Here is a 25,540-nt window from a genome sequence, read left to right as displayed (position 1 = left end):
GATGGAGGGCACAGATTGGACAGGGACCGTATCGGTAGAAGGGTGCTGAGGTTTGGACATGCCCCCCCCCCAACCCCCCCCCACGCTGTCCACTGCTTGTCTTCCTGCAGGCGAGGAGCAGCGATGGCCGGCGGGATCACAGAGACCGGGGAGCTCTACTCTCCATTGGTGAGTGCTGCTCTGAGGGGGGGTTAGTTTAGTTAGTTAGGAGGGAGAGGGGGTTAGTTTAGTTAGTTAGGAGGGAGAGAGGGTTAGTTTAGTTAGTTAGAAGGGAGAGGGGGTTAGTTTAGTTAGTTAGGAGGGAGAGGGGTTAGTTTAGTTAGTTAGGAGGGAGAGGGGGTTAGTTTAGTTAGTTAGGAGGGAGAGGGGGTTAGTTTAGTTAGTTAGGAGGGAGAGGGGGTTAGTTTAGTTAGTTAGGAGGGAGAGGGGGTTAGTTTAGTTAGTTAGAAGGGAGAGGGGGTTAGTTTAGTTGGACGTAGAGGGGGTTGGTTTAGTTGGACGTAGAGGGGGTTGGTTTAGTTGGACGTAGAGGGGGTTGGTTTAGTTGGACGTAGAGGGGGTTAGTTTAGTTGGACGTAGAGGGGGTTGGTTTAGTTGGACGTAGAGGGGGTTGGTTTAGTTGGACGTAGAGGGGGTTAGTTTAGTTGGACGTAGAGGGGGTTGGTTTAGTTGGACGTAGAGGGGGTTGGTTTAGTTGGACGTAGAGGGGGTTAGTTTAGTTGGACGTAGAGGGGGTTGGTTTAGTTGGACGTAGAGGGGGTTAGTTTAGTTGGACGTAGAGGGGGTTGGTTTAGTTGGACGTAGAGGGGGTTAGTTTAGTTGGACGTAGAGGGGGTTAGTTTAGTTGGACGTAGAGGGGGTTGGTTTAGTTGGACGTAGAGGGGGTTAGTTTAGTTGGACGTAGAGGGGGTTGGTTTAGTTGGACGTAGAGGGGGTGGTGCTGATAAACGTGCATTGACCATAAGAGGAAGCTAAACTGCTGACTCGCCGCCCCCCCTCGCCGCCCCCGCCGTGCTGACATCAGCATGACTTTGACACAAGTTAAGGACGGCTTTGAATGTTTAAAGACTCCACCTGACGGGGGGGGCGGGCTCTGACGGGGTAGTCGGGTCTCCACCAACCAGGTGACTGAACAGCGCTTTATTTAAATTTCGATCAGTGGGAGGGGCCTGATGCTGGTGGCTGTTTGGGTCCCGTCTTCCTCAGGTGGGTCTGGTGTACATGTTCAACCTGATCGTGGGCACGGGGGCGCTGACGATGCCCCGGGCCTTCGCCGCCGCCGGCTGGGCGGTTAGCCTCGCGCTCATCGCCTTCCTGGGATTCATGAGGTGTGTCTGGTTCTCCTGCACCACTCCTTACCTGTAGTTTAGACCCCGCCCCTTATGTCTCGTGCTTCTCCAGCTACATGACCACCACCTTCATGATCGAGGCCATGGCGGCGGCGAACGCTCAGCTGCGCTGGAAGAGGCGGGAGCAGGAGGAGGTAATAACCTGCAGGTGCTCTGGTCAGCGGTGATGTCATCAGACACACCCCCCCAGCACAAAGTGAACCCGCGTGGTGTCCACCTGTCCCCAGGTGGATGACAGCGACTCCAGCTCTGAGTACTCCAATGACAACGACGTCCTGTGTCGGGGGCGATCGGAGCCGGAGAGCAAGCCCATCTGTCGGTCCGTAAGTATCGGGGTCCCCGTCCGTCTCCGACCCGCGAGCGCCGGGGGTGCGTTTGATTCGCGTCTCTGCAGGTCCGTGTGTGACTGTCTCCACAGAGAGGTCAGCAGGTCACGTCGACCACTTCGACATCGTGGAGCGGGTGGAGATGGGTCAGATGGCCTCCATGTTCTTCAATAAAGGTGATTCTAATCTGGGCGTAAAGGCGGGGGGGGGGGGGGGGGGGGGGTGATTACATATGAAATAATTACCTGCGTGAGAATCCATCAATGCCCCCCCCCCCCCCGTATGATACAGACTGTGAGGAGCCTTCATCACGTTCACCTTGAGGCACACGCACCGACCTTGCAGCCAGTGCAGCGTCTGCATGCCCCCCCCCCCCCCCCCCTGTTTGCATCACGCCGATGCACGTGACTCGATGTTCTGCAGCGTCCCGATTGGTGCAGGAACAAAAAGGTCAAAGCTGTGGCGGCGTCCTCTGCGCCTCCTCGCTCCGCCCTGCAGCTCTTCACCACTAGGGGGTGCAGTGGGTGACCCGCTGCCCCCGTGTGGAGACGGCGCTAACGTGCTCGCCGGTGACGCCACTGCAGCGGGCCGCGTGCACGCCCCCGTCTCTCCACGCTTTGGGAAAGCTGCCCAGCGAATCACAAATGAATTAGTCCCGGACGGAGGGGGCGTGGCCTTCCCTCATAGCAAACTGTCCACATGGTGAGACGCCGTCCTTCTGTCCGGTAATGAAAAGCTGTCCCCTCCTCCTCGACTGAAAGCGGCGTGCCGGTGGCGTGGGGGCGCTGACGGGAATGCTGATGGGGCCCGCTTTCTGTGCGCCGCTCTGACCGCCACGCCCATAAAGCTGATTATGGGCGGAGTGAGACGCCCGGACGCTGCCCCTGCGTCAGCATCTTCTACCTGAATGGCCGATGAATCAGGTCTATTGATTCGCCGTGCCGATCAGCTGGTCCCAGCCCCGCCCACTACTGGGAGGGGCTGGGAGTGATTTCAACTCCAGGGCCGGAGCGATCCAGATTTCATTGTGGAGGCGAGGACAGATCTTTGGGGTCTTTGGTCCTCGTCCGTCCGTCCGTCTGCTCCTCGGAGCTTGTGGTCGGAGGCGGGGCCAGGACGGATGGCGATGCGTCTCGCTGCTGCTTCAAAGGCCCGTTCTGCAGCCTGGCTGATTGGGAGACGCTAGTCCGTCGGGACAAAAGACGTCCGCCGGGCGGAGACGAGGAGCGCTGGCTGCTTCAGGGTCCTGCAGAACCCAGTTTAGTGGGTCTAACTTTAAACCTCCTGCGTTCGGCGGGATGAATCTGAGGGGGGGGGGGGGGGGCGAGCGCTGTCTGCCAGGCGGCGGCGGCCGGTCAACCTGCAGCCCAGCGCCTGACGAGAGTTCGTCTCTTTGGATTCGGTTCTGTTCACATCGTCACCGGGCCTGGACGGCCGCCGCCCCCCGCGGGGGGATGGGGTGTCGTGAGATGTGAAGACTCTGCGGTTCTTCACTTCCTGTCTGGTGTGGCCGCCATAATAAAAGTAGGCGTCGCCGCAGCGAGCCTGGAGGTCCGGTTGTTGACGCGTCTTCTTGTCCCCCAGGGGGGGTCAACATGTTCTACGTCTGCATCATCGTCTACCTGTACGGAGACCTCGCCATCTACGCCGCCGCCGTGCCCATGTCACTGATGGAGGTCACCTGGTGAGGGGGGGGGGGCGTGCCTGACTCTGACTCTGATTGGTCCGACTGCTGATGACATCACGTTTTGTCCTGTGCAGTGGAAACCACTCCTGCGGCGCCGGGGGCCTGAAGTACAACGACACCGACCCCTGCTGGGGGTCCGTCAGCAGGGAGGACGCCTACCGGGTGTTTCTGGTGGGTCCACCCAGCAGACCCGGGTCTGGTTCCTGCTGCCTCTGTGTGTCCTACGGGTCAGTGACCAGTTCTTCTGCCCCCCCCCCCCCCCCCCTGCAGACTGCTTTTATGCTCCTGGTGGGTCCGTTCACCTTCTTCAATGCCCAGAAGACCAAATATCTTCAGATCTTCACCTCCCTGATGCGCTGGATCGGATCGGTAAGAGCCCCCCCCCCCCCCCACGGTCGGGTCCTGCTCCGTGTCTCTGAATCCCGTCTCCTCTCATTCCTGATTGGACCCGTGGACGTCCCAGCCGTTGATCGTAGATGACTCTGTAACCCGAGCCGTTTAGACATTTGACCCCTCCTCCTTCCGTGTGATGCTCCGCCTCCTCGCCCTGTTGATTCTGTCGTCTCCGTCTGTCTTCCAGCGTTCACCATGATGATCGTCTTCGCCGTCATCCGGATCAGTAAAGGCACCGGCGAGGGCCGCCCCCCGGCCGCCTCCTTGTCGGGGGTGCCCAACCTGTTCGGCGTGTGCGTCTATTCCTTCATGTGCCAACACTCGCTGCCGTCCCTGGTGACGCCCATCTCTGACAAGAGGCGCGTGGGCGTCCTGGTGCTGGCCGACTACGTCCTCATCCTGGTCTTCTACGTCCTGCTGTCCCTCACCGCCATCTTGTGCTTCGACGGCTCGCTGCTGTACGACATGTACACCCTGAACTTCACGGACAACTGCGCCGTCCTGGACGTCCCCTTCCTGCGCTACTTCCTCGGCCTGTTCCCGGTCTTCACCATCAGCACCAACTTCCCCATCATCGCCGTGACGCTCCGCAACAACTGGAAGACGCTGTTCCACCGGGACGGCGGCGCCTACCCCTGGGTGGTGGACCGCGTGGTGTTCCCGCTCATCACCCTGATACCCCCCGTCACCGTGGCCTTCTGCACCCACAACCTGGAGACCCTGGTGGGCATCACGGGAGCCTACGCCGGCACCGGGATCCAGTACGTCGTCCCGTCCTGCCTGGTGTACTACGGCAGGCGCCGCCTGCAGCCGGTGATGGGCGGGGACGCCGTCAACAAGCACCGCTCGCCCTTCCACCACAACCTGTGGGTGTGGTTTGTGCTGCTGTGGGCCGCCTCCTGCCTCATGTTCGTCACGGCGAACATCATCCTGACGGAAACCCACAAGGGACCGTAGAGAAGCTGCTGCCGGTCGGACGCCGTGGCTTTAAATAAATTCAGTGATTCACGGCCATGAATCTAATTAATGTGAAGTTCTGCTGGGGTCAGACGGCGGGTGACCTGGTTACGTTTACGCAGGTGTGTAAAGGTGCATGAAGGGGGTGTGAAAGGCTGCGACTGCACCCAGGTGTGTAAAGGTGGGATTGGGGGTTTAGAAAACCTGCAAAGACTGTTAACTTCCAGGAGGAGGAGGGGGAGGAGCAAACCTGAGTCGAATCTCCTCGCCGCCGTGTGACGGACGGACGGACGGACGGACTGGTTCGCCCGCCGTTCCACCGGCGTGAAGGAAAATGGATCTCGACTCTTTATTTTGGGTGAACTGCTCCTTTAAATGACATCATTTCTGTTGACTCCGCCTACTCTGCAACAGGTTCTGGTGTGTTCTAGGGCTGCACGATTGAATGTTAATCACGCCCCCGGGGGGGTCTGTCACGCCGTGAGCGACGCCTTTGATCTGATTGTTTACATGATTTAATGACTAATTAAATAAAAGCTTTACCTTCAGAGTCGTCTCCGTGGAGTCCTGCTGACAACCCGACCAATCGGTGGGCGTTTCCACCCCCCCACGTCCTCGGCGCGCCCTGCCAGTGTTTTGCTGCTGTTTAACCCCCCCCCACAGCCCATTTATGGGATCGTTCTTCCCCTGTGGGACGCTCACTCGGCCCCGTCAAAGCTGGACGTCCGGGCCTGAACCCTGACCCGTCCGGAGTCTTGGGTCGGCACCCGGGTCCAGATGCCGAGGCGTCTGCCTGCTGACGTTGGACAGCCTGGGCCCAGTAGGCTGGTCAGCTGCCAGCAGACTGGAACCACCAGAGACCAGTTCCAACCCCCCCAAAGTTCGGATGAGCTTTCACACCTGCCCAAACGAAGCGGACCATCCGGGGAAACGAACTCTGGTAATTTTTGTGTCCATGAATTAGATGTAAAGACAAAAAACAAACGTCACATTGTGATCAGAGGCTTTAGTATACTGTATATCACAAATCCTTCAAATATCGACTAACATTTCGTTGAGCTTGTGTTTAATAAATACTTTTCCTTCGTTGCTGGTCGGTGTTTTTATCAGAGATTATTGCAGATTATTGCAGATTATTGCGCTGTCCAATTGAGAGTCGACACCCAAATACAAGGTGTAGAGTTAGAGTTTAGCTTTGACCAGAAGCGGAGAGGAGACCCCCCCCGTCCCCCACCCCCCCGCCTCACTTTGGGAGCCTGACAGAGGTCCAATAAGGACGGGGGCTCAGACCTCAGATTCCAGGCTGGATACTCTGCCCCAGGTTTTTGGCACATAGGGACCGTTGATTCTTCGCGCCACCAACACCTGCCTTCTCTCTTGGTTCCTGGAGCTTAGCTCCTCCCTCTTTCCTGTACCATCACAGCGCCCAAACAGATGATTGTGGTAAACCACCTGCCTGTCGCCCACACGGGGCGGCGGGGCAGCGCTATGTGGGCAGTGGCACATGTCTTTGGAACTGCCGTAGAACCGGGCCGGTCCCCGGGCCAGCGGTCCCACATACACCGGTGAGTCTGTGCGGGAGTTCAGGTAGGTGGAGCAGTGTCTGTGCATCAGTGAGGAGGAGGAGGGGCGGAGGGCAGCCGTGTTCTGTAACAGGGCCTCCCTGGTGGAGTCGCAGTACTTGACCTCTTGCTTGTAGGGGTAGGAGCCCATGTGGGCCGGGTCCAGGTAGGCAGGCTCGGCAGCCAAGGGGTAGCAGGACAGGCTGTGGCCCAGACTGCCGTATAGTTTGTGATGCTTTGGGTTGGTCGTTACCCCCCGTGGACAAAGGTGTGACGGGTCAGTGTGGGTGGGGCGGGCTTTGGCGGTAGAGGCCTGCGTTTGGTCCACCTGACCGGTCCCGTCGTCGCCCCGCGTGGCTTTGAGGAACGAGGCGCGCCGGTTGAGTTTCTCTTTGCCCGGCGGCATGTCGTCCATTTCGGGCTCTCCATGGGACTTGATGCAGGAGTTGCAGCTGGCGCTGCCGCTGGGGTAGGGTCCTGCAGGGCAGGTCACGGGGAGGGGGTTGGCCCTCAGCTCAGCGGGGCGGGGTCCGGGCTCGTCACAGTCGCCTCTCACTCGGGGGTCTGCGGCGTCGAACCCGTAGCTACGAGACTTTGTCCTTCGGCTAACGCAGTCGGGGGGGTAGCTGAACTTCCTCCTCGGCGGTCCTTTGTGGTCCACATAGATGTCTGGTACCTGTAAATCCCTGTAAGGAACAAAGGGGGGCGTGGGCCGCCGGGCCCGGTTCTCCACATACACCCTGCTGCCGTGGTGCTGGTTGGGCGGCGCCGGGTCGTGCATGGCGATGTGAGGGCTGCTGAGGCTGGAGATCGGCAGAGTCCTCTCTACGACATGCTGACTGCTGCGGGTGGGCGGGGTGCAGCGGAGGGGAGCGGGTCGGGTCGCCACCCGGGCCTTCTCCGAGAGCTGCTGGGAAGAGGCGTCGCCGTAAGTCACCGGGAAGGGGGGCGTGAGGGTCCTCTGAGGGTACGGAGAATGGCTGTCCGTGATGCTGGAGACGTAGGGTAGGTGGCCGTGGCAGGTGGCCGTGGCTCGGGGGGGCAGACCAACCCGGACGTCGTCGGCACCCCGCCTGCTCCAGTTCTCCAGTGTTCTGGTGGCGCGGTCCAGAGAGCTGTCCGCCCTGGCGGCTTGGGGGTAGTTGGTGGTGACGTCCGGACTCTGCAGGCTGCCATTGTGGTCCGATCGCTCCGCCCCGTTGAAGCAGCCGTACGTTCCCTGGAAAGAGAGCTTTGAATTAGGCTCCTGAGGACGGCCAATCAACGAATGAGTTATCGATCTTGAAGTTACCGTATGAGTTTCATTGATTTTGCTTTCAGAGTTTCGTCTCACCTCTTACTGCTGTCGACACACGTCCAGTTTTTTATGGGCCAATTTAAAATTCAGTTTCTTTGGGATTAAGGTGGTGAAAACATTTCGTTCCAGCCGCTGTATTTATCTCTCCGCGCCGCCCTTCTGCTGGGAGGCTGATTACTTGCTACACCTCCATATTCATCTAGCCGGTTCCGGCGCTCCGTTGGTCCTCATGCAGATGAACCCTCTTTATTTGTTGAACAGGACTGAGCTGCTGCTGTTATTTATGGTGGTTTAAAAAGTGATGCTCTGACCTCACGGTGAAACGAGAGTAGCCTAGCATCCAGCCGCCCGCTACTCACTCTGCTGATCGCCAGGAGGAAGTCCAGCCGCTCCGATTTGCGGACGGAATGTCGTAGTTTCCAGTAGAGCAGGTGCTCCCAGGCGAACACCAGCAGACTCAGGCCCATGGCAACGAGCAGCATGTAGAAAACGCCGGCCATGTTGTCGATGTCCAGCTTGCTGCTCATCACCTCCTTCTTCTCGTTACGGCAGATACCTGTCAGCCAGACGGTCTGCAGCTTCTGTGTGTCACCTGAGAGGGGCAGCACACACTCAACCCCTGGAACCCAGACCCACGAAACCCAGACCCACAAAGCCTGAACCCACGAAACCCAGACCCACAAAGCCTGAACCCACAAAACCCAGACCCATAAAGCCTGAACCCACGAAACCCAGACCCACAAAGCCTGAACCCACGAAACCCAGACCCACAAAGCCTGAACCCACGAAACCCAGACCCACAAAGCCTGGACCCACGAAACCCAGACCCACAAAGCCTGAACCCACGAAACCCAGACCCATAAATTGTGGATGATTTATGTACGAAGGACTTTCAACGGAAACAAGACCGCAAGAAATGCTCCTCTTAGACAGTGTTTGACTGTACTTGTACTGTAATACATGCTACTGTGTGACTGTACTTGTACTATAATACATGCTACTGTGTGACTGTACTTGTACTGTAATACATGCTACTGTGTGACTGTACTTGTACTGTAATACATGCTACTGTGTGACTGTACTTGTACTATAATACATGCTACTGTGTGACTGTACTTGTACTGTAATACATGCTACTGTGTGACTGTACTTGTACTATAATACATGCTACTGTGTGACTGTACTTGTACTGTAATACATGCTACTGTGTGACTGTACTTGTACTGTAATACATGCTACTGTGTGACTGTACTTGTACTATAATACATGCTACTGTGTGACTGTACTTGTACTGTAATACATGCTACTGTGTGACTGTACTTGTACTATAATACATGCTACTGTGTGACTGTACTTGTACTATAATACATGCTACTGTGTGACTGTACTTGTACTGTAATACATGCTACTGTGTGACTGTACCTGTACTGTAATACATGCTACTGTTTGACTGTACTTGTACTGTAATACATGCTACTGTGTGACTGTACTTGTACTGTAATACATGCTACTGTGTGACTGTACTTGTACTGTAATACATGCTACTGTGTGACTGTACTTGTACTATAATACATGCTACTGTGTGACTGTACTTGTACTGTAATACATGCTACTGTTTGACTGTACTTGTACTGTAATACACGCTACTGCGTGACCGTACTTGTACTGTAATACATGCTACTGTGTGACTGTACTTGTACTGTAATACATGCTACTGTGTGACTGTACTTGTACTATAATACATGCTACTGTGTGACTGTACTTGTACTGTAATACATGCTACTGTTTGACTGTACTTGTACTGTAATACATGCTACTGTGTGACTGTACTTGTACTGTAATACATGCTACTGTTTGAGTGTACTTGTACTGTAATACATGCTACTGTGTGACTGTACTTGTACTATAATACATGCTACTGTGTGACTGTACTTGTACTGTAATACATGCTACTGTGTGACTGTACTTGTACTGTAATACATGCTACTGTGTGACTGTACTTGTACTATAATACATGCTACTGTGTGACTGTACTTGTACTGTAATACATGCTACTGTTTGACTGTACTTGTACTGTAATACATGCTACTGTTTGAGTGTACTTGTACTGTAATACATGCTACTGTGTGACTGTACTTGTACTGTAATACATGCTACTGTTTGACTGTACTTGTACTGTAATACATGCTACTGTGTGACTGTACTTGTACTGTAATACATGCTACTGTTTGAGTGTACTTGTACTGTAATACATGCTACTGTGTGACTGTATTTGTTCCTCTAACATGCAGTATAACTGGTGGTATTTGGTACTCTAACATGCAGTATAACTGGTGGTATTTGGTACTCTAACATGCAGTATAACTGGTGGTATTTGGTACTCTAACACGCAGTATAACTGGTGGCATTTGGTACTCTAACATGCAGTATAACTGGTGGTATTTGTTACTCTAACATGCAGTATAACTGGTGGTATTTGTTCCTCTAACACGCAGTATAACTGGTGGTATTTGTTCCTCTAACACGCAGTATAACTGGTGGTATTTGTTCCTCTAACATGCAGTATAACTGGTGGTATTTGTTCCTCTAACATGCAGTATAACTGGTGGTATTTGTTCCTCTAACACGCAGTATAACTGGTGGTATTTGTTACTCTAACATGCAGTATAACTGCTGGTATTTGTTCCTCTAACATGCAGTATAACTGGTGGCATTTGTTCCTCTAACATGCAGTATAACTGGTGGTATTTGTTCCTCTAACATGCAGTATAACTGGTGGTATTTGTTCCTCTAACACGCAGTATAACTGGTGGTATTTGTTCCTCTAACATGCAGTATAACTGGTGGTATTTGTTCCTCTAACATGCAGTATAACTGGTGGTATTTGTTCCTCTAACACGCAGTATATCTGGTGGTATTTGTTCCTCTAACATGCAGTATAACTGGTGGTATTTGTTCCTCTAACACGCAGTATAACTGGTGGTATTTGTTCCTCTAACACGCAGTATAACTGGTGGTATTTGTTCCTCTAACATGCAGTATAACTGGTGGTATTTGTTCCTCTAACACGCAGTATAACTGGTGGTATTTGTTCCTCTAACACGCAGTATAACTGGTGGTATTTGTTCCTCTAACACGCAGTATAACTGGTGGTATTTGTTCCTCTAACACGCAGTATAACTGGTGGTATTTGTTCCTCTAACACGCAGTATAACTGGTGGTATTTGTTCCTCTAACATGCAGTATAACTGGTGGTATTTGTTCCTCTAACACGCAGTATAACTGGTGGTATTTGTTCCTCTAACACGCAGTATAACTGGTGGTATTTGTTCCTCTAACATGCAGTATAACTGGTGGTATTTGTTCCTCTAACACGCAGTATAACTGGTGGTATTTGTTCCTCTAACATGCAGTATAACTGGTGGTATTTGTTCCTCTAACATGCAGTATAACTGGTGGTATTTGTTCCTCTAACACGCAGTATAACTGGTGGTATTTGTTCCTCTAACATGCAGTATAACTGCTGGTATTTGTTCCTCTAACATGCAGTATAACTGGTGGCATTTGTTCCTCTAACATGCAGTATAACTGGTTGTATTTGTTCCTCTAACACGCAGTATAACTGGTGGTATTTGTTCCTCTAACATGCAGTATAACTGGTGGTATTTGTTCCTCTAACATGCAGTATAACTGGTGGTATTTGTTCCTCTAACACGCAGTATAACTGGTGGTATTTGTTCCTCTAACATGCAGTATAACTGGTGGTATTTGTTCCTCTAACACGCAGTATAACTGGTGGTATTTGTTCCTCTAACACGCAGTATAACTGGTGGTATTTGTTCCTCTAACATGCAGTATAACTGGTGGTATTTGTTCCTCTAACATGCAGTATAACTGGTGGTATTTGTTCCTCTAACACGCAGTATAACTGGTGGTATTTGTTCCTCTAACACGCAGTATAACTGGTGGTATTTGTTCCTCTAACACGCAGTATAACTGGTGGTATTTGTTCCTCTAACACGCAGTATAACTGGTGGTATTTGTTCCTCTAACATGCAGTATAACTGGTGGCATTTGGTACTCTAACACGCAGTATAACTGGTGGTATTTGTTCCTCTAACACGCAGTATAACTGGTGGTATTTGTTCCTCTAACACGCAGTATAACTGGTGGTATTTGTTCCTCTAACATGCAGTATAACTGGTGGCATTTGGTACTCTAACACGCAGTATAACTGGTGGTATTTGTTCCTCTAACATGCAGTATAACTGGTGGTATTTGTTCCTCTAACATGCAGTATAACTGGTGGTATTTGTTCCTCTAACACGCAGTATAACTGGTGGTATTTGTTCCTCTAACACGCAGTATAACTGGTGGTATTTGTTCCTCTAACACGCAGTATAACTGCTGGTATTTGTTACTCTAACACGCAGTATAACTGGTGGTATTTGTTCCTCTAACACGCAGTATAACTGGTGGTATTTGTTCCTCTAACACGCAGTATAACTGCTGGTATTTGTTCCTCTAACACGCAGTATAACTGCTGGTATTTGTTCCTCTAACACGCAGTATAACTGCTGGTATTTGTTCCTCTAACACGCAGTATAACTGGTGGTATTTGTTCCTCTAACACGCAGTATAACTGCTGGTATTTGTTACTCTAACACGCAGTATAACTGCTGGTATTTGTTCCTCTAACACGCAGTATAACTGCTGGTATTTGTTCCTCTAACACGCAGTATAACTGCTGGTATTTGTTCCTCTAACATGCAGTATAACTGGTGGTATTTGTTCCTCTAACACGCAGTATAACTGGTGGTATTTGTTCCTCTAACACGCAGTATAACTGCTGGTATTTGTTACTCTAACACGCAGTATAACTGCTGGTATTTGTTCCTCTAACACGCAGTATAACTGCTGGTATTTGTTCCTCTAACACGCAGTATAACTGCTGGTATTTGTTCCTCTAACATGCAGTATAACTGGTGGTATTTGTTCCTCTAACACGCAGTATAACTGGTGGTATTTGTTCCTCTAACATGCAGTATAACTGGTTGTATTTGTTCCTCTAACACGCAGTATAACTGGTGGTATTTGTTCCTCTAACATGCAGTATAACTGCTGGTATTTGTTCCTGTAACACGCAGTATAACTGGTGGTATTTGTTCCTCTAACAGGCAGTATAACTGGTGGTATTTGTTCCTCTAACACGCAGTATAACTGGTGGTATTTGTTCCTCTAACACGCAGTATAACTGCTGGTATTTGTTCCTCTAACACGCAGTATAACTGCTGGTATTTGTTCCTCTAACATGCAGTATAACTGCTGGTATTTGGTACTCTAACATGCAGTATAACTGGTGGTATTTGTTCCTCTAACACGCAGTATAACTGGTGGTATTTGGTACTCTAACACGCAGTATAACTGCTGGTATTTGTTCCTCTAACACGCAGTATAACTGCTGGTATTTGTTCCTCTAACACGCAGTATAACTGCTGGTATTTGTTCCTCTAACATGCAGTATAACTGGTGGTATTTGTTCCTCTAACACGCAGTATAACTGGTGGTATTTGTTCCTCTAACATGCAGTATAACTGGTTGTATTTGTTCCTCTAACACGCAGTATAACTGGTGGTATTTGTTCCTCTAACATGCAGTATAACTGCTGGTATTTGTTCCTGTAACACGCAGTATAACTGGTGGTATTTGTTCCTCTAACATGCAGTATAACTGGTGGTATTTGTTCCTCTAACACGCAGTATAACTGGTGGTATTTGTTCCTCTAACATGCAGTATAACTGGTTGTATTTGTTCCTCTAACACGCAGTATAACTGGTGGTATTTGTTCCTCTAACATGCAGTATAACTGCTGGTATTTGTTCCTGTAACACGCAGTATAACTGGTGGTATTTGTTCCTCTAACATGCAGTATAACTGGTGGTATTTGTTCCTCTAACACGCAGTATAACTGGTGGTATTTGTTCCTCTAACATGCAGTATAACTGGTTGTATTTGTTCCTCTAACACGCAGTATAACTGGTGGTATTTGTTCCTCTAACACGCAGTATAACTGCTGGTATTTGTTCCTCTAACACGCAGTATAACTGCTGGTATTTGTTCCTCTAACATGCAGTATAACTGCTGGTATTTGTTCCTCTAACACGCAGTATAACTGCTGGTATTTGTTACTCTAACACGCAGTATAACTGCTGGTATTTGTGTGAGCAGTACCGTCAGCGAGGAACTGCAGCAGGGCCAGGTCGATGGCTCTTTTCCAGCGGGACTCCTTCTGCAGGGCGATGCCGTAGCCTGTGGTCGCGAACACTTTCCCGCTGCCGATGGTCACCAGCTTGCAGCCCTCGTCCTTTCCAGCCATGTAGTTCAGCACGGCGGCGTCGTAGATGAAGGCGTCCAGTTTGCTTCAGGACACACGGGGACCGTCACTCCGGTGGACGTTGTGGAACACACGTCTCTTATTACCCCCTGCCGGACGCTTACCCCGTCTTGAGGCTGTTGAGGGCATCCTCTACTCCCTTCTGGTTGTATTTGACCATGTGGGCGTGCATCTCGGGGTAGTTGCTCCTTATGTTGCGCTCCGTGCTCCCGTTTGGGACGGTACCGAAGCGGAATGGAGGGTACTGCTCCTGCGGCTTTTGAAACTGTGCAGAAAGGTAGCGTAAGGAAGGGTGGTGGCAAATCTGCTCAATCTGGTGGTTCTAGCAGTCACTGTCATTGCTTAGTGGCCACGTTCCACTTCTCTTCCGTGGTTCTAGCGGTCACTGTCATTGCTTAGTGGCCGCGTTCCACTTCTCTTCTGTGGTTCTAGCAGTCACTGTCATTGCTTAGTGGCCGCGTTCCACTTCTCTTCTGTGGTTCTAGCAGTCACTGCCATTGCTTAGTGGCCGCGTTCCACTTCTCTTCTGTGGTTCTAGCAGTCACTGTCATTGCTTAGTGGCCGCGTTCCACTTCTCTTCTGTGGTTCTAGCGGTCACTGTCATTGCTTAGTGGCCACGTTCCACTTCTCTTCCGTGGTTCTAGCGGTCACTGTCATTGCTTAGTGGCCGCGTTCCACTTCTCTTCTGTGGTTCTAGCAGTCACTGTCATTGCTTAGTGGCCGCGTTCCACTTCTCTTCTGTGGTTCTAGCGGTCACTGTCATTGCTTAGTGGCCACGTTCCACTTCTCTTCCGTGGTTCTAGCGGTCACTGTCATTGCTTAGTGGCCGCGTTCCACTTCTCTTCTGTGGTTCTAGCAGTCACTGTCATTGCTTAGTGGCCGCGTTCCACTTCTCTTCTGTGGTTCTAGCAGTCACTGTCATTGCTTAGTGGCCGCGTTCCACTTCTCTTCTGTGGTTCTAGCAGTCACTGTCATTGCTTAGTGGCCGCGTTCCACTTCTCTTCTGTGGTTCTAGCAGTCACTGTCATTGCTTAGTGGCCGCGTTCCACTTCTCTTCTGTGGTTCTAGCAGTCACTGTCATTGCTTAATGGCCGCGTTCCACTTCTCTTCTGTGGTTCTAGCAGTCACTGTCATTGCTTAATGGCCGCGTTCCACTTCTCTTCTGTGGTTCTAGCAGTCACTGTCATTGCTTAGTGGCCGCGTTCCACTTCTCTTCTGTGGTTCTAGCAGTCACTGTCATTGCTTAATGGCCGCGTTCCACTTCTCTTCTGTGGTTCTAGCAGTCACTGTCATTGCTTAGTGGCCGCGTTCCACTTCTCTTCTGTGGTTCTAGCAGTCACTGTCATTGCTTAGTGGCCGCGTTCCACTTCTCTTCCGTGGTTCTAGCAGTCACTGTCATTGCTTAATGGCCGCGTTCCACTTCTCTTCTGTGGTTCAGAAAGGCTGCGCTAGCGTGAAGGTCCATTAAAATACAATCACAACGACATGATGAAGTCTCTTCTTCCTCTAAACGTTACCGCCTCATTTGACGGCTGTCCTGGATGCCTTTAATGATTTGCAAGGATCGGAAGTGGGACGAGATGGAAATACAATAAATGTCACATTTTCATTAACCTTATGCAAATGTGTTCTTGGGAAAATACCCGAGGGACATTTTGTTGGGAGGTTTATGGCTAAAGACGGGTAGTATTGTCAGGAACACGAAGCTGTATTTCTGTTTGGGCCTCCACATCACTAGTTAGTGTTTCGCTTAAAGATACAAGAACACTGAACTTTACGCGAGTTCGGATGGATGTGCTGTGAATAAAGCAGAGCCGTGTTCATCTGCCTGAACACGGCTCTGCTTGTCTTCGTCGCTCTCTCCCCAACACAAGGTGACCTTCGGTGTTTGACCTCAGCCTGTCAGGTTGCCTGTGAGCAGAGCGCCTACAAGACATTCCTTGTGCTGACGGTTTAACCAGGATTTTCTTGTCGAGACTCGTATGAAACTCGTATGAAACAGATCCTTGTCCCAGACAAATATGCATGAGATAATACCAGAAGTGTATATTAAGAGTCTGGGGATTCCCCGTTTGCTCTGTGCACCCTGAACATCTCGCAGCTGTAGCCATGGCGATTACCCCAACGGCGATCTCGCGCTGACTTTCCCTAAGCTGCACTTCGAACACGACCACGGCGACGGAGCGCGGTACCTTCTTGTCGCTCAGTCCGGACACCGTGTCGATGTACTGCTCCTGGATCATGAAGGCGGCCAGGTTGGCGGTGTAGGAGGCGAGGAAGATGACGGCGAAGAAAGCCCAGACCAGCACCATGATCTTACTGGTGGTGCCCTTCGGATTCTCAATGGGGACGGAGTTGTTGAAGACTATTCCCCACAGCAGCCACACCGACTTCCCGATGGTGAACGTTGGGCCTCCGGGATCTAGAAGAGCAGAGCGGACTTTTATCCCATACACGGAGGAAACTGGTTCAGGTCCGTGGCCCGCTGCAGAATCCACAAGTCAGTAGTGAAGCGGCTGCTTGGGTGTCCAGCCGTAAATGTTCTTCAATGAAAGCTAGATGTTAGTTTGTCTATGTGGCCCTGTCGTGAGCTGGCGGCTTGTCCAGGGTGTACCACGCCCGCTGGTAGGCTCCAGCAACACCACGACCCGGATTTCACTCTTTACTTCTTCGTTGGTTCCGTACCTGCTCGTCATTCTTTACTGGGACTGTCGCCGGATGAGAATAGAATAGAAATAGAAAGCCTTTATTGTCCCTGTATAGTGGCTACACATGAGGCGGGACTAGACTCACCTTTGGCAGTGACCAGGTTCCGGTTGTACCCAACTGGACTGCAGTATTCAAAGACAAAGACCGTGATGGCCACGACGGTGAGACACATGACGAACATCATCACCCAGACCGCTGGACTGTAGGGTTCTACAGGAGCAGAGGACACGGGACGTGGAGCAGAAGAATTCACAAAGCTGAGGTCCATGAAAGGACGTCAGCTGACATTGTTGTGACCGTTGTTGTGACCGCTGTTGTGACCGCTGTTGTGACCGTTGTTGTGACCGCTGTTGTGACTGCTGTTGTGACCGTTGTTGTGACCGCTGTTGTGACCGTTATTGTGACTGTTGTTGTGACTGCTGTTGTGACCGTTGTTGTGACCGTTGTTGTGACCGTTGTTGTGACTGCTGTTGTGACCGTTGTTGTGACCGTTATTGTGACCGTTGTTGTGACCGTTGTTGTGACCGTTGTTGTGACCGTCGTTGTGACCGTCGTTGTGACCGCTGTTGTGACCGTTGTTGTGACCGCTGTTGTGACCGTTGTTGTGACCGTTGTTGTGACCGTTGTTGTGACCGTTGTTGTGACTGCTGTTGTGACCGTTGTTGTGACCGTTGTTGTGACCGCTGTTGTGACCGTTGTTGTGACCGTTATTGTGACCGTTGTTGTGACTGCTGTTGTGACCGCTGTTGTGACCGTTGTTGTGACCGTTATTGTGACCGTTGTCGTGACCGTTGTTGTGACCGTTGTTGTGACCGTCGTTGTGACCGTCGTTGTGACCGCTGTTGTGACCGTTGTTGTGACCGTTGTTGTGACCGTTGTTGTGACTGCTGTTGTGACCGTTGTTGTGACCGTTATTGTGACCGTTGTTGTGACTGCTGTTGTGACCGCTGTTGTGACCGTTGTTGTGACCGTTATTGTGACCGTTGTCGTGACCGTTGTTGTGACCGTCGTTGTGACTGTCGTTGTGACCGCTGTTGTGACCGTTGTTGTGACCGCTGTTGTGACCGTTATTGTGACCGCTGTTGTGACCGCTGTTGTGACCGCTGTTGTGACCGTTGTTGTGACCGTTATTGTGACCGTTGTTGTGACCGTTGTTGTGACCGTTGTTGTGGCCGTTATTGTGACCGTTGTTGTGACCGTTGTTGTGACTGCTGTTGTGACCGTTGTTGTGACCGTTGTTGTGACCGCTGTTGTGACCGCTGTTGTGACTGCTGTTGTGACCGCTGTTGTGACCGCTGTTGTGACCGTTGTTGTGACCGTTGTTGTGACTGCTGTTGTGACCGTTGTTGTGACCGTTATTGTGACCGTTGTTGTGACCGTTGTTGTGACCGTTGTTGTGACCGTCGTTGTGACCGTCGTTGTGACCGCTGTTGTGACCGTTATTGTGACCGTTGTTGTGGCCGTTGTTGTGACCGTTGTTGTGACCGTTGTTGTGACCGTTGTTGTGACCGTTGTTGTGACCGTTGTTGTGGCCGTTATTGTGACCGTTGTTGTGACCGTTGTTGTGACCGCTGTTGTGACCGTTGTTGTGACCGTTGTTGTGACCGTTGTTGTGACCGTTGTTGTGGCCGTTGTTGTGGCCGTTGTTGTGACCGTTGTTGTGACCGCTGTTGTGACCGTTGTTGTGACCGTTGTTGTGACCGTTGTTGTGACCGTTGTTGTGACCGTTGTTGTGACTGCTGTTGTGACCGTTGTTGTGACCGTTGTCGTGACCGTTATTGTGACCGCTGTTGTGACCGTTGTTGTGACCGCTGTTGTGACCGCTGTTGTGACCGCTGTTGTGACCGTTGTTGTGATCGTTGTCGTGGCTGTTGTTGTGACCGTTGTTGTGACCGCTGTTGTGACCGCTGTTGTGACCGTTGTTGTGACCGTTGTTGTGACCGCTGTTGTGACCGCTGTTGTGACCGCTGTTGTGACCGCTGTTGTGACCGCTGTTGTGACCGTTGTTGTGACCGTCGTTGTGACCGCTGTTGTGACCGTTATTGTGACCGTCGTTGTGACCGCTGTTGTGACCGTTATTGTGACCGCTGTTGTGACCGCGCTGCATAGAAAGTTCAGCTCAGATGTTGTCTGGAAGATTCTCACCTAAAAAGGCAGATGGTGAGACCGTCCCATTACTTCTGGCCACCATGACGCTGATCCCCGTCTCCACAAAAGGCACAGAGAAGTCAATGATCTCAGAGCGCTCTTCGTTTATGGTCAGCGAGCCAATGGCCATGTCTGCTCGCTTGTAGACCACCTGCGGGGGCGGGGGGGTTCCGGGTTAGATGGCGGTGCAAACGGAAAGTTTTAGCGTTTGTCTGACATAAACCTGGACATCCACTGAGATCAATCTAATCTGTCAGTCGACACCCCCACCTCTGTCCGGTTCTTCCAGGGCCCTCCCCAGCAGCCAAAGGCCTTTTGAAGATGCCCCCCCCCCCCTCGTGACTGGTGTTCTAGCGCTGGCAGATTTACAGTCCAGACGCGTCGCCTCCTGCAAGCCATTAGTTCTCCTCAACGCCTCATTGAGCACAACAGCTCTCCTGTTTTTGAAAAGGAGGGAGGAAGCATCCGACCCCCCAAGAGCAGGTTCAGCCAGAGAAATGTGATTGTGGAGATTATTCACCGCGTGACCCCACCCAAGACATTAAGTTAGGTTTCTCATCTCCACTTTAAAAGCGGTAAACTACAGAAACGTCTGCAGGAAGGCAGTCTGACATTTAAGATGATCCGTCACCGTCTCCCTGAGTGGAAGCTTCTCTCCAGGCCGTTTCCTGCCTTGATCAGCAGCAGCTGTGACCTGATGGTCCTGATGGACCTGATGGTCCTGAGTAAAGCGGGCGGCCCCCCGGCTGTTGGTCCTTACCTCTCCGATCATCCCGTTCCAGGTGCCTCGGACCAGCTTGCCGTGCTTGCCGTTGGTGACCAGGTAGAGGTCGTAGGAGAACTTGATGCTCCGGGACAGCTTCCTGAGGATGTCTATGCAGAAGCCCTTGCAGCACAGCTTGGTGTACGGCTCGGTGTGTCCCACGATGCTGGGGACACACGGCGACAGGATGGCCGGGTCACAGGAGGACAACGTGTCTCTTCTGGTCTCGATGTCGCTCTGGCAGAACCATTCCAGATAAATTGATGATCCATTTCGTCTGTTCTATCGAGCCACACCAACGCTCTGGCCCACCATTAAACTGGCGACCCCTGGTCACGATGCTCCGATGACCTCTAATGGACGTTTGACCCACACATCAGGACCCAACGCCATAGCGGACCTCCTGTAAACGCACTGGTCTCACCAGAGGCCCGGGTTCCACGTTGAGCTTTAGACAAGGAACCGCTGCTGATACCTGTGACCATGAGTCGGGAGACGCTTTCGCGCCCAGTCGGCTGACTGCACAGGTGGACTGCTCAGCTGATGGCTTCCGAGGAAACGGACCTCTCGAGACGCACCTGCTCCGTCTGCGGAAGTCACGGAAACACCTACAGGAGGTTCGATCCTCTATCCTGCAGTAAGGCGTGAACACGGTGCCCTCTGAGCTGCGCCCTCTGCTGGAGATGGGAGGTCTCACTGCCGCTAATGCTAATGCTAAAACGAAGCAGCTGTTTCTCACAGGAACTCTGCTTTGAAAGGTCGCGCTTTAAATGACATTCTAGAGCATCGTCATCATCACTCCGAAAGGACCTGATCTTCATCCTCGGTTCCCCTCGTCTCATTAGGGGGGGCGATTGATGACATCGTCCCATCTAATTGATGCCCCATGCAGCACTAATATTTCCCTGAGGGTCACCAGGTAATCCCTGGGATGAGAGCAGCCTCATGACCTCACCTCCGTGAGCGATATGAAGCCACGCCCATCCTGTTTGCTGCGTCTGGACTGACCGATCATCAGCTCGTCTGATGCGTCCAGACTCGCCGAAGGTGGGCGGACGCGTTCAGGTGCGCTTAGCGACCTCACTTACGCCTCCGTCTTGTTGGACTGCCGCCGGCAGGGTACGGTGTTGCTGACACACGTCCCGGTGGCCGGGTCCACCGCCTCCACGATGACGAAGGGCCTCTCCTCCAGGGTGGCCACTGTCAGGTGTCTGTAATCCGACACCGGCTGCAGGTACGAGCCGTACCGCGGCCACACGGGGTATCTCATTTGTAGGACCCCCATCCCGTAGCTCCCCACCTGAAGGAGTGGAGAGAGGAGGAGTTAAACGAAGCAAACCCGGAGCAGGGCTGGAAAACCCGGGACAGCGGGGAACTGGACCCGGGTAGGGGATGCTCACCTGGTCCCACTGGCGCTCTCGATCCAGAGTGATGACGACCATGACGGGATTCACCAGGTAGCCGTGACTGTTGAAGGAGAAGTCGTTGTTGTCCCAGGATACGTCCATCATGTGCCTGAGGACCCAGAGACAGTGGATCTATGGTTCTGTTCACCTCCAGGGGGCGGCGACGCAACCCGATCATGGATGGTCGTCAGCATGACAAAGACAAGTGTCTGCGTCGACCCCGATGTTTTCATGTTGTATAAGACGAGCATCTTTTATACAACAGGAAGGTTTTCTTAACACCACGGAACGGATCAATGGCATTTGTATCGATTAGATTTTTGAGTCTGGAGCTGGATGCCGGAACGTTAAACGGGTCGGTCGTGGAAACCTGGATCACTGGTGGGGGGGCGCTGCTCAGGGGATCATCAAACAGGTGAGTCCAGCTGCGGCGCTGCTTACCTGCCGCCTTTGATTCCATTGTTTCATCACTCTCCCCCGCCCCCCGCCCCCCGCCCCGCTGCGAGGAGATTTAATCTGCTAATCAGTGATAATCCCACGAACAGGTGAGCTAGATCGTTAGCAGGAGCATCAAACGAGGACGGCTGTTTGATCTGGAGAGAGATGGACGTCCGCCCGGACTCGGTTCGGTGGCGACCTTCACGGCGCCGATGAGTCATGCCTGCTGGGTGTGGCGCCGGGGGAGACGCGTGGGTCTGAATCAAAGCTCAACAGTCCCACTCCTTCATGTGTCGGTTTGGGATTACGAAAGGAAACGTCGCCTCCCTGTGGCCCCCCTTTCTGATGTCACTGCTTGTGACATCACAAGGAGAGGAAGTGTTCCATCGTGTCTGATGATGCCAGCGTCCCGTTAGCGCCCCCTCGGTGACCACGCTCGACGTCGACGACCCACAACGCACATCCGATCCCAGCCAGAACTGAAGCTGCTCCGTTTTCCGGGGCGCGTCCTCACCTGCCCACCCACCTCACCAACCGCAAAAGATGCCGTGGAAGCGTCGGCGTCGGGAGACGAGGAGGAAGGTGCCGCGGGGCGGTTGGGGGTAAAACCCGAGAATGGGCTGTGGAGCTCTGTGACAAACGGCGTTTGTAAAGCAGCGGCTCACCTGAACAAGGTGTCGTCGGTGGGGGCGGGCTTGGCCGGACTGTGACAGTCATTGTGGCCCTCGGGAATGAAGCCCCGGTGTTTCCGGACGCTCTGCACCCCCTTCACCACGATGGCCACGCCGTCCCGCACCCTCTTCCTCAGGCTCATCCTCCAGCGGTCCGTGATGACGCTGATCAGCCCCACCGGGAAGCTGTCGGGCGGGGGGGTGTCCGGGTTCCCCACTGCCATGCTGGGGATAATCCAGACGTAGCCCGGCCCCAGCAGCCCGGCCTCGGCCGCCATGCTGAACAGGTACTGGGCCTCTTCGTGGGAGCAGTAGACCAGCAGCACCTGGGCGTCGACCTGCTGCAGCAGCCTTCCGGCTCGCATGTCGTTGACGGCGTCGGCAGACATGTCAAAGGTCAGCACGTCCTGCAGCTCCCACAGGAAGTAGCTGGTGTCCGTGAAAGACTTGACGTGATCCACGTAGGACTCGTAGCCCGGGTGCAGGCTGGTCACGACCACGAAGCTGTCCCAGTTGTACTCCTCCATCACCTTGAACACGCCCTGGATCTGCTGCTCAACGGAAGAGCCCAGCTGCAGGAAGTAGGAGCCTTCGCCCTGGAGGAAGAGGAAGAGCAAGAGGAAGAGGAAGAGGAAGGGCAAGCAGATGGAACATGCATGAAGAGCTTCATGATTAGTTAGGACGGGGCCTCGATATGCAAATGAGGAGGAGGAGCCCTCGAGGGCTTGCCAGATGTTTCTCAATCATTGATCAGCCTTTCTCCAGAGAGAGAGAGAGAGAGCTGAGTGAACCGGTCTGAAACGGTCCTGATGTCTCAGGAGGACAAAGACAACCCGTCTTCCTGTCTCTCTGAAGGAGACACGCTTCTTGTCCTAGAGGTCAGGCTGATGGCTTGATGGCCCCTGCTGACCCTGCTCCTCTCTGGAGAAACCCCTTTCCAGCTCAGGCCTGGGGGGGTCAGGTACTCTGAGACGCTGTGACCTCATTGGATTGTCTCCCCGTTGTCCCTGAAGCAGGTTCGGCGTCTTGGGCTTCGTCTCCCACGCGTCTTTCAGGCTTGACGCCTGAGAGGTGTCTCATTCTGTAGCGTCGCTATAAAAAGACAAAACCACATGCGATCCAGGTGGGGGCCTCTATCTCACCACGGAATTTCATCCGGATCGGATCCGGATTGCGGATATTTTCCAGATAATGGGGGCACACGTGCGTTTCGGCCTGCAGCACATTTAACATTCGAGAAGCTGAGTCCATTCCACGTCGGAGCGGGTCAACGGGTTCTGGAGGTAGCGGGTTCTGGAGGTAACGGGTTCTGGAGGTAGCGGGTTCTGGAGGTAACGGGTTCTGGAGGTAGCGGGTTCTGGAGGTAACGGGTTCTGGAGGTAGCGGGTTCTGGAGGTAACATGAAGCGCTGGCATTCCCAAGCAAGCCTCCAAAATGTCCTCAGATTATCACCTAATTCCACGCCGTCACGTTTACAACCTTTGACAGCATCCCATCAATCAATGGGCGGATTATTAGAGGAATGGAAGACGGACTCAATTCATCCGTGCCTGGTTCTGAAACCCAATGTTGGACTTCTAGATCCTGAATGTCTCCATGGGTCGGCGTACGCTAGATCCTAGCGTGCGTGCTAATGGCGGCGTCTCGTACATCTCACTAAAAGATGACTAAACCAAGCCTCATCGGAGGCGGAGCGCTAGTGGGTGGCTAACATGCTAGCAACATGCTAACAGCCGCTGCGTCAGCATTCCGAGGTGATTCAAACGGGACCGTTTCTAATTTATGAATCCATAATCTAGGTGTGATAAGCTGCCCGCCTCCACCACCCCGGGGGGGCGGGTCCCGTTGTTTGGCGGCTTCCAGGTGTGACTCAGCAGCGTTTTGGGACTTCAATGACGTTCCCAGACTACCAAGAGTTTGAAAATCAACAGTTGGAGTCCCACAAGTTTTAGATGTGGGACTCCCCCCCCCCCCCAACACTCACCTTGTGCGGCAGGACGGCAGCAGAGCCCCCGCTGATGCCCACGATGGGTACAGCTGTCTGAGTGGAGATGAAGTCCAGGATCTGCGCCACGGCCTCGGAGCCGACGTTGTCGTCGAACACCACGCCGTGAACCCGGCTGGCGGACAGCGCCTCACAGACGCGGGTCAGCAGCGCCCGCGGGTTGGTGCTGTTGACCAGCACGGTGATGGGGTTCACCTCCAGCGGCAGGTCCATGAAGTTTTCCCGGCTGAGCCGCCCCTTTATCTCTGCCTGGTAGGTGGAGCCGCTGAACACCACCGCCACGTTTACCGGGGGCGTGGGGATCCCGAACGGCCTTCCTGAGCAGCAGGGGGCGGAGCAGAACAGCAGCAGCAGCAGCAGCGGCGGCGGCGGCGGCCGCCACAGGGAGTCGCTCCAGCAGGCTAGACGAACGCCCATCTCAGTCACCTCCTGCCTGGAGGAGGGTCGGGGGAGGGGTTGACATATTAGAGACACGGAAATAGTCTGTTCCCAAAACATCGTCCTCATACTCTGACCCCAGCCGAGCGGGCTGATTCTGATCAATGACCTTTGAGAGCCCAGTAACCAGCCGGTATTTTTAGAGATTCGGCGCGCGACACGAGGCCCCGGCCAGGCTGTCCCGTCTCCGGGAGGCAGCTGCCGTCCTGCTGCTGCGTTGTCCGGTCCAACCCGACAGATGGGAAACGAGGATTTGAGCATTCCCTCTCAGGACATGAGCTTAATCTGATGAATCCTCGGTTTCTTCATTGTGATTTCTAAGCTTCTTGGGAACCCTGTCCTCGTCCAGGTCAGGTCCTCTTTGGACGGACCGGGCGGGAACCTGTAGCTTGGGAACCCTGTCCTCGTCCAGGTCAGGTCCTCTTTGGACGGACCGGGCGGGACCCTGTAGCTTGGGAACCCTGTCCTCGTCCAGGTCAGGTCCTCTTTGGACGGACTGGGCGGGAACCTGTAGCTTGGGAACCCTGTCCTCGTCCAGGTCAGGTCCTCTTTGGACGGACCGGGCGGGAACCTGTAGCTTGGGAACCCTGTCCTCGTCCAGGTCAGGTCCTCTTTGGACGGACCGGGCGGGACCCTGTAGCTTGGGAACCCTGTCCTCGTCCAGGTCAGGTCCTCTTTGGACGGACCGGGCGGGACCCTGTAGCTTGGGAACCCTGTCCTCGTCCAGGTCAGGTCCTCTTTGGACGGACTGGGCGGGAACCTGTAGCTTGGGAACCCTGTCCTCGTCCAGGTCAGGTCCTCTTTGGACGGACCGGGCGGGAACCTGTAGCTTGGGAACCCTGTCCTCGTCCAGGTCAGGTCCTCTTTGGACGGACCGGGCGGGACCCTGTAGCTTGGGAACCCTGTCCTCGTCCAGGTCAGGTCCTCTTTGGACGGACCGGGCGGGACCCTGTAGCTTGGGAACCCTGTCCTCGTCCAGGTCAGGTCCTCTTTGGAC

The 25,540-nt window shown here is 53.2% G+C and overlaps 2 protein-coding genes across 2 annotated transcripts; one reads left to right on the top strand and one right to left on the bottom strand.

The window, feature by feature from the left end:
- The first annotated feature begins 123 nt into the window (after window positions 1-123).
- On the top strand, window positions 124-5,289 carry tmem104 (transmembrane protein 104). The gene is made up of 9 exons (XM_068749403.1): window positions 124-168; window positions 1,207-1,328; window positions 1,402-1,483; window positions 1,577-1,676; window positions 1,768-1,851; window positions 3,260-3,359; window positions 3,437-3,533; window positions 3,633-3,724; window positions 3,941-5,289. Exons 1-9 carry the CDS (start codon window positions 124-126, stop codon window positions 4,710-4,712), a joined length of 1,494 nt encoding a protein of 497 aa, XP_068605504.1. The 3' UTR covers window positions 4,713-5,289.
- Window positions 5,290-5,698: 409 nt separating this feature from the next.
- On the bottom strand, window positions 5,699-24,522 carry grin2ca (glutamate receptor, ionotropic, N-methyl D-aspartate 2Ca). The gene is made up of 12 exons (XM_068749378.1): window positions 24,085-24,522; window positions 22,095-22,696; window positions 20,986-21,100; window positions 20,674-20,885; window positions 19,583-19,751; window positions 18,820-18,973; window positions 16,759-16,884; window positions 16,158-16,387; window positions 14,070-14,230; window positions 13,803-13,990; window positions 7,931-8,163; window positions 5,699-7,493 (listed from the first exon to the last, which is right to left on the bottom strand). The coding sequence occupies exons 1-12, from the start codon at window positions 24,520-24,522 to the stop codon at window positions 5,997-5,999; spliced, it is 4,125 nt and encodes a 1,374-aa protein (XP_068605479.1). The 3' UTR covers window positions 5,699-5,996.
- Window positions 24,523-25,540: the final 1,018 nt, after the last annotated feature.

This window comes from Brachionichthys hirsutus, chromosome 16, assembly GCF_040956055.1.
Source record: "Brachionichthys hirsutus isolate HB-005 chromosome 16, CSIRO-AGI_Bhir_v1, whole genome shotgun sequence".
NCBI classification, from domain to species: domain Eukaryota; kingdom Metazoa; phylum Chordata; class Actinopteri; order Lophiiformes; family Brachionichthyidae; genus Brachionichthys; species Brachionichthys hirsutus.
Note: the sequence above shows the minus strand (reverse complement) of the source record. Positions and strands in the feature narration are given on the sequence as shown.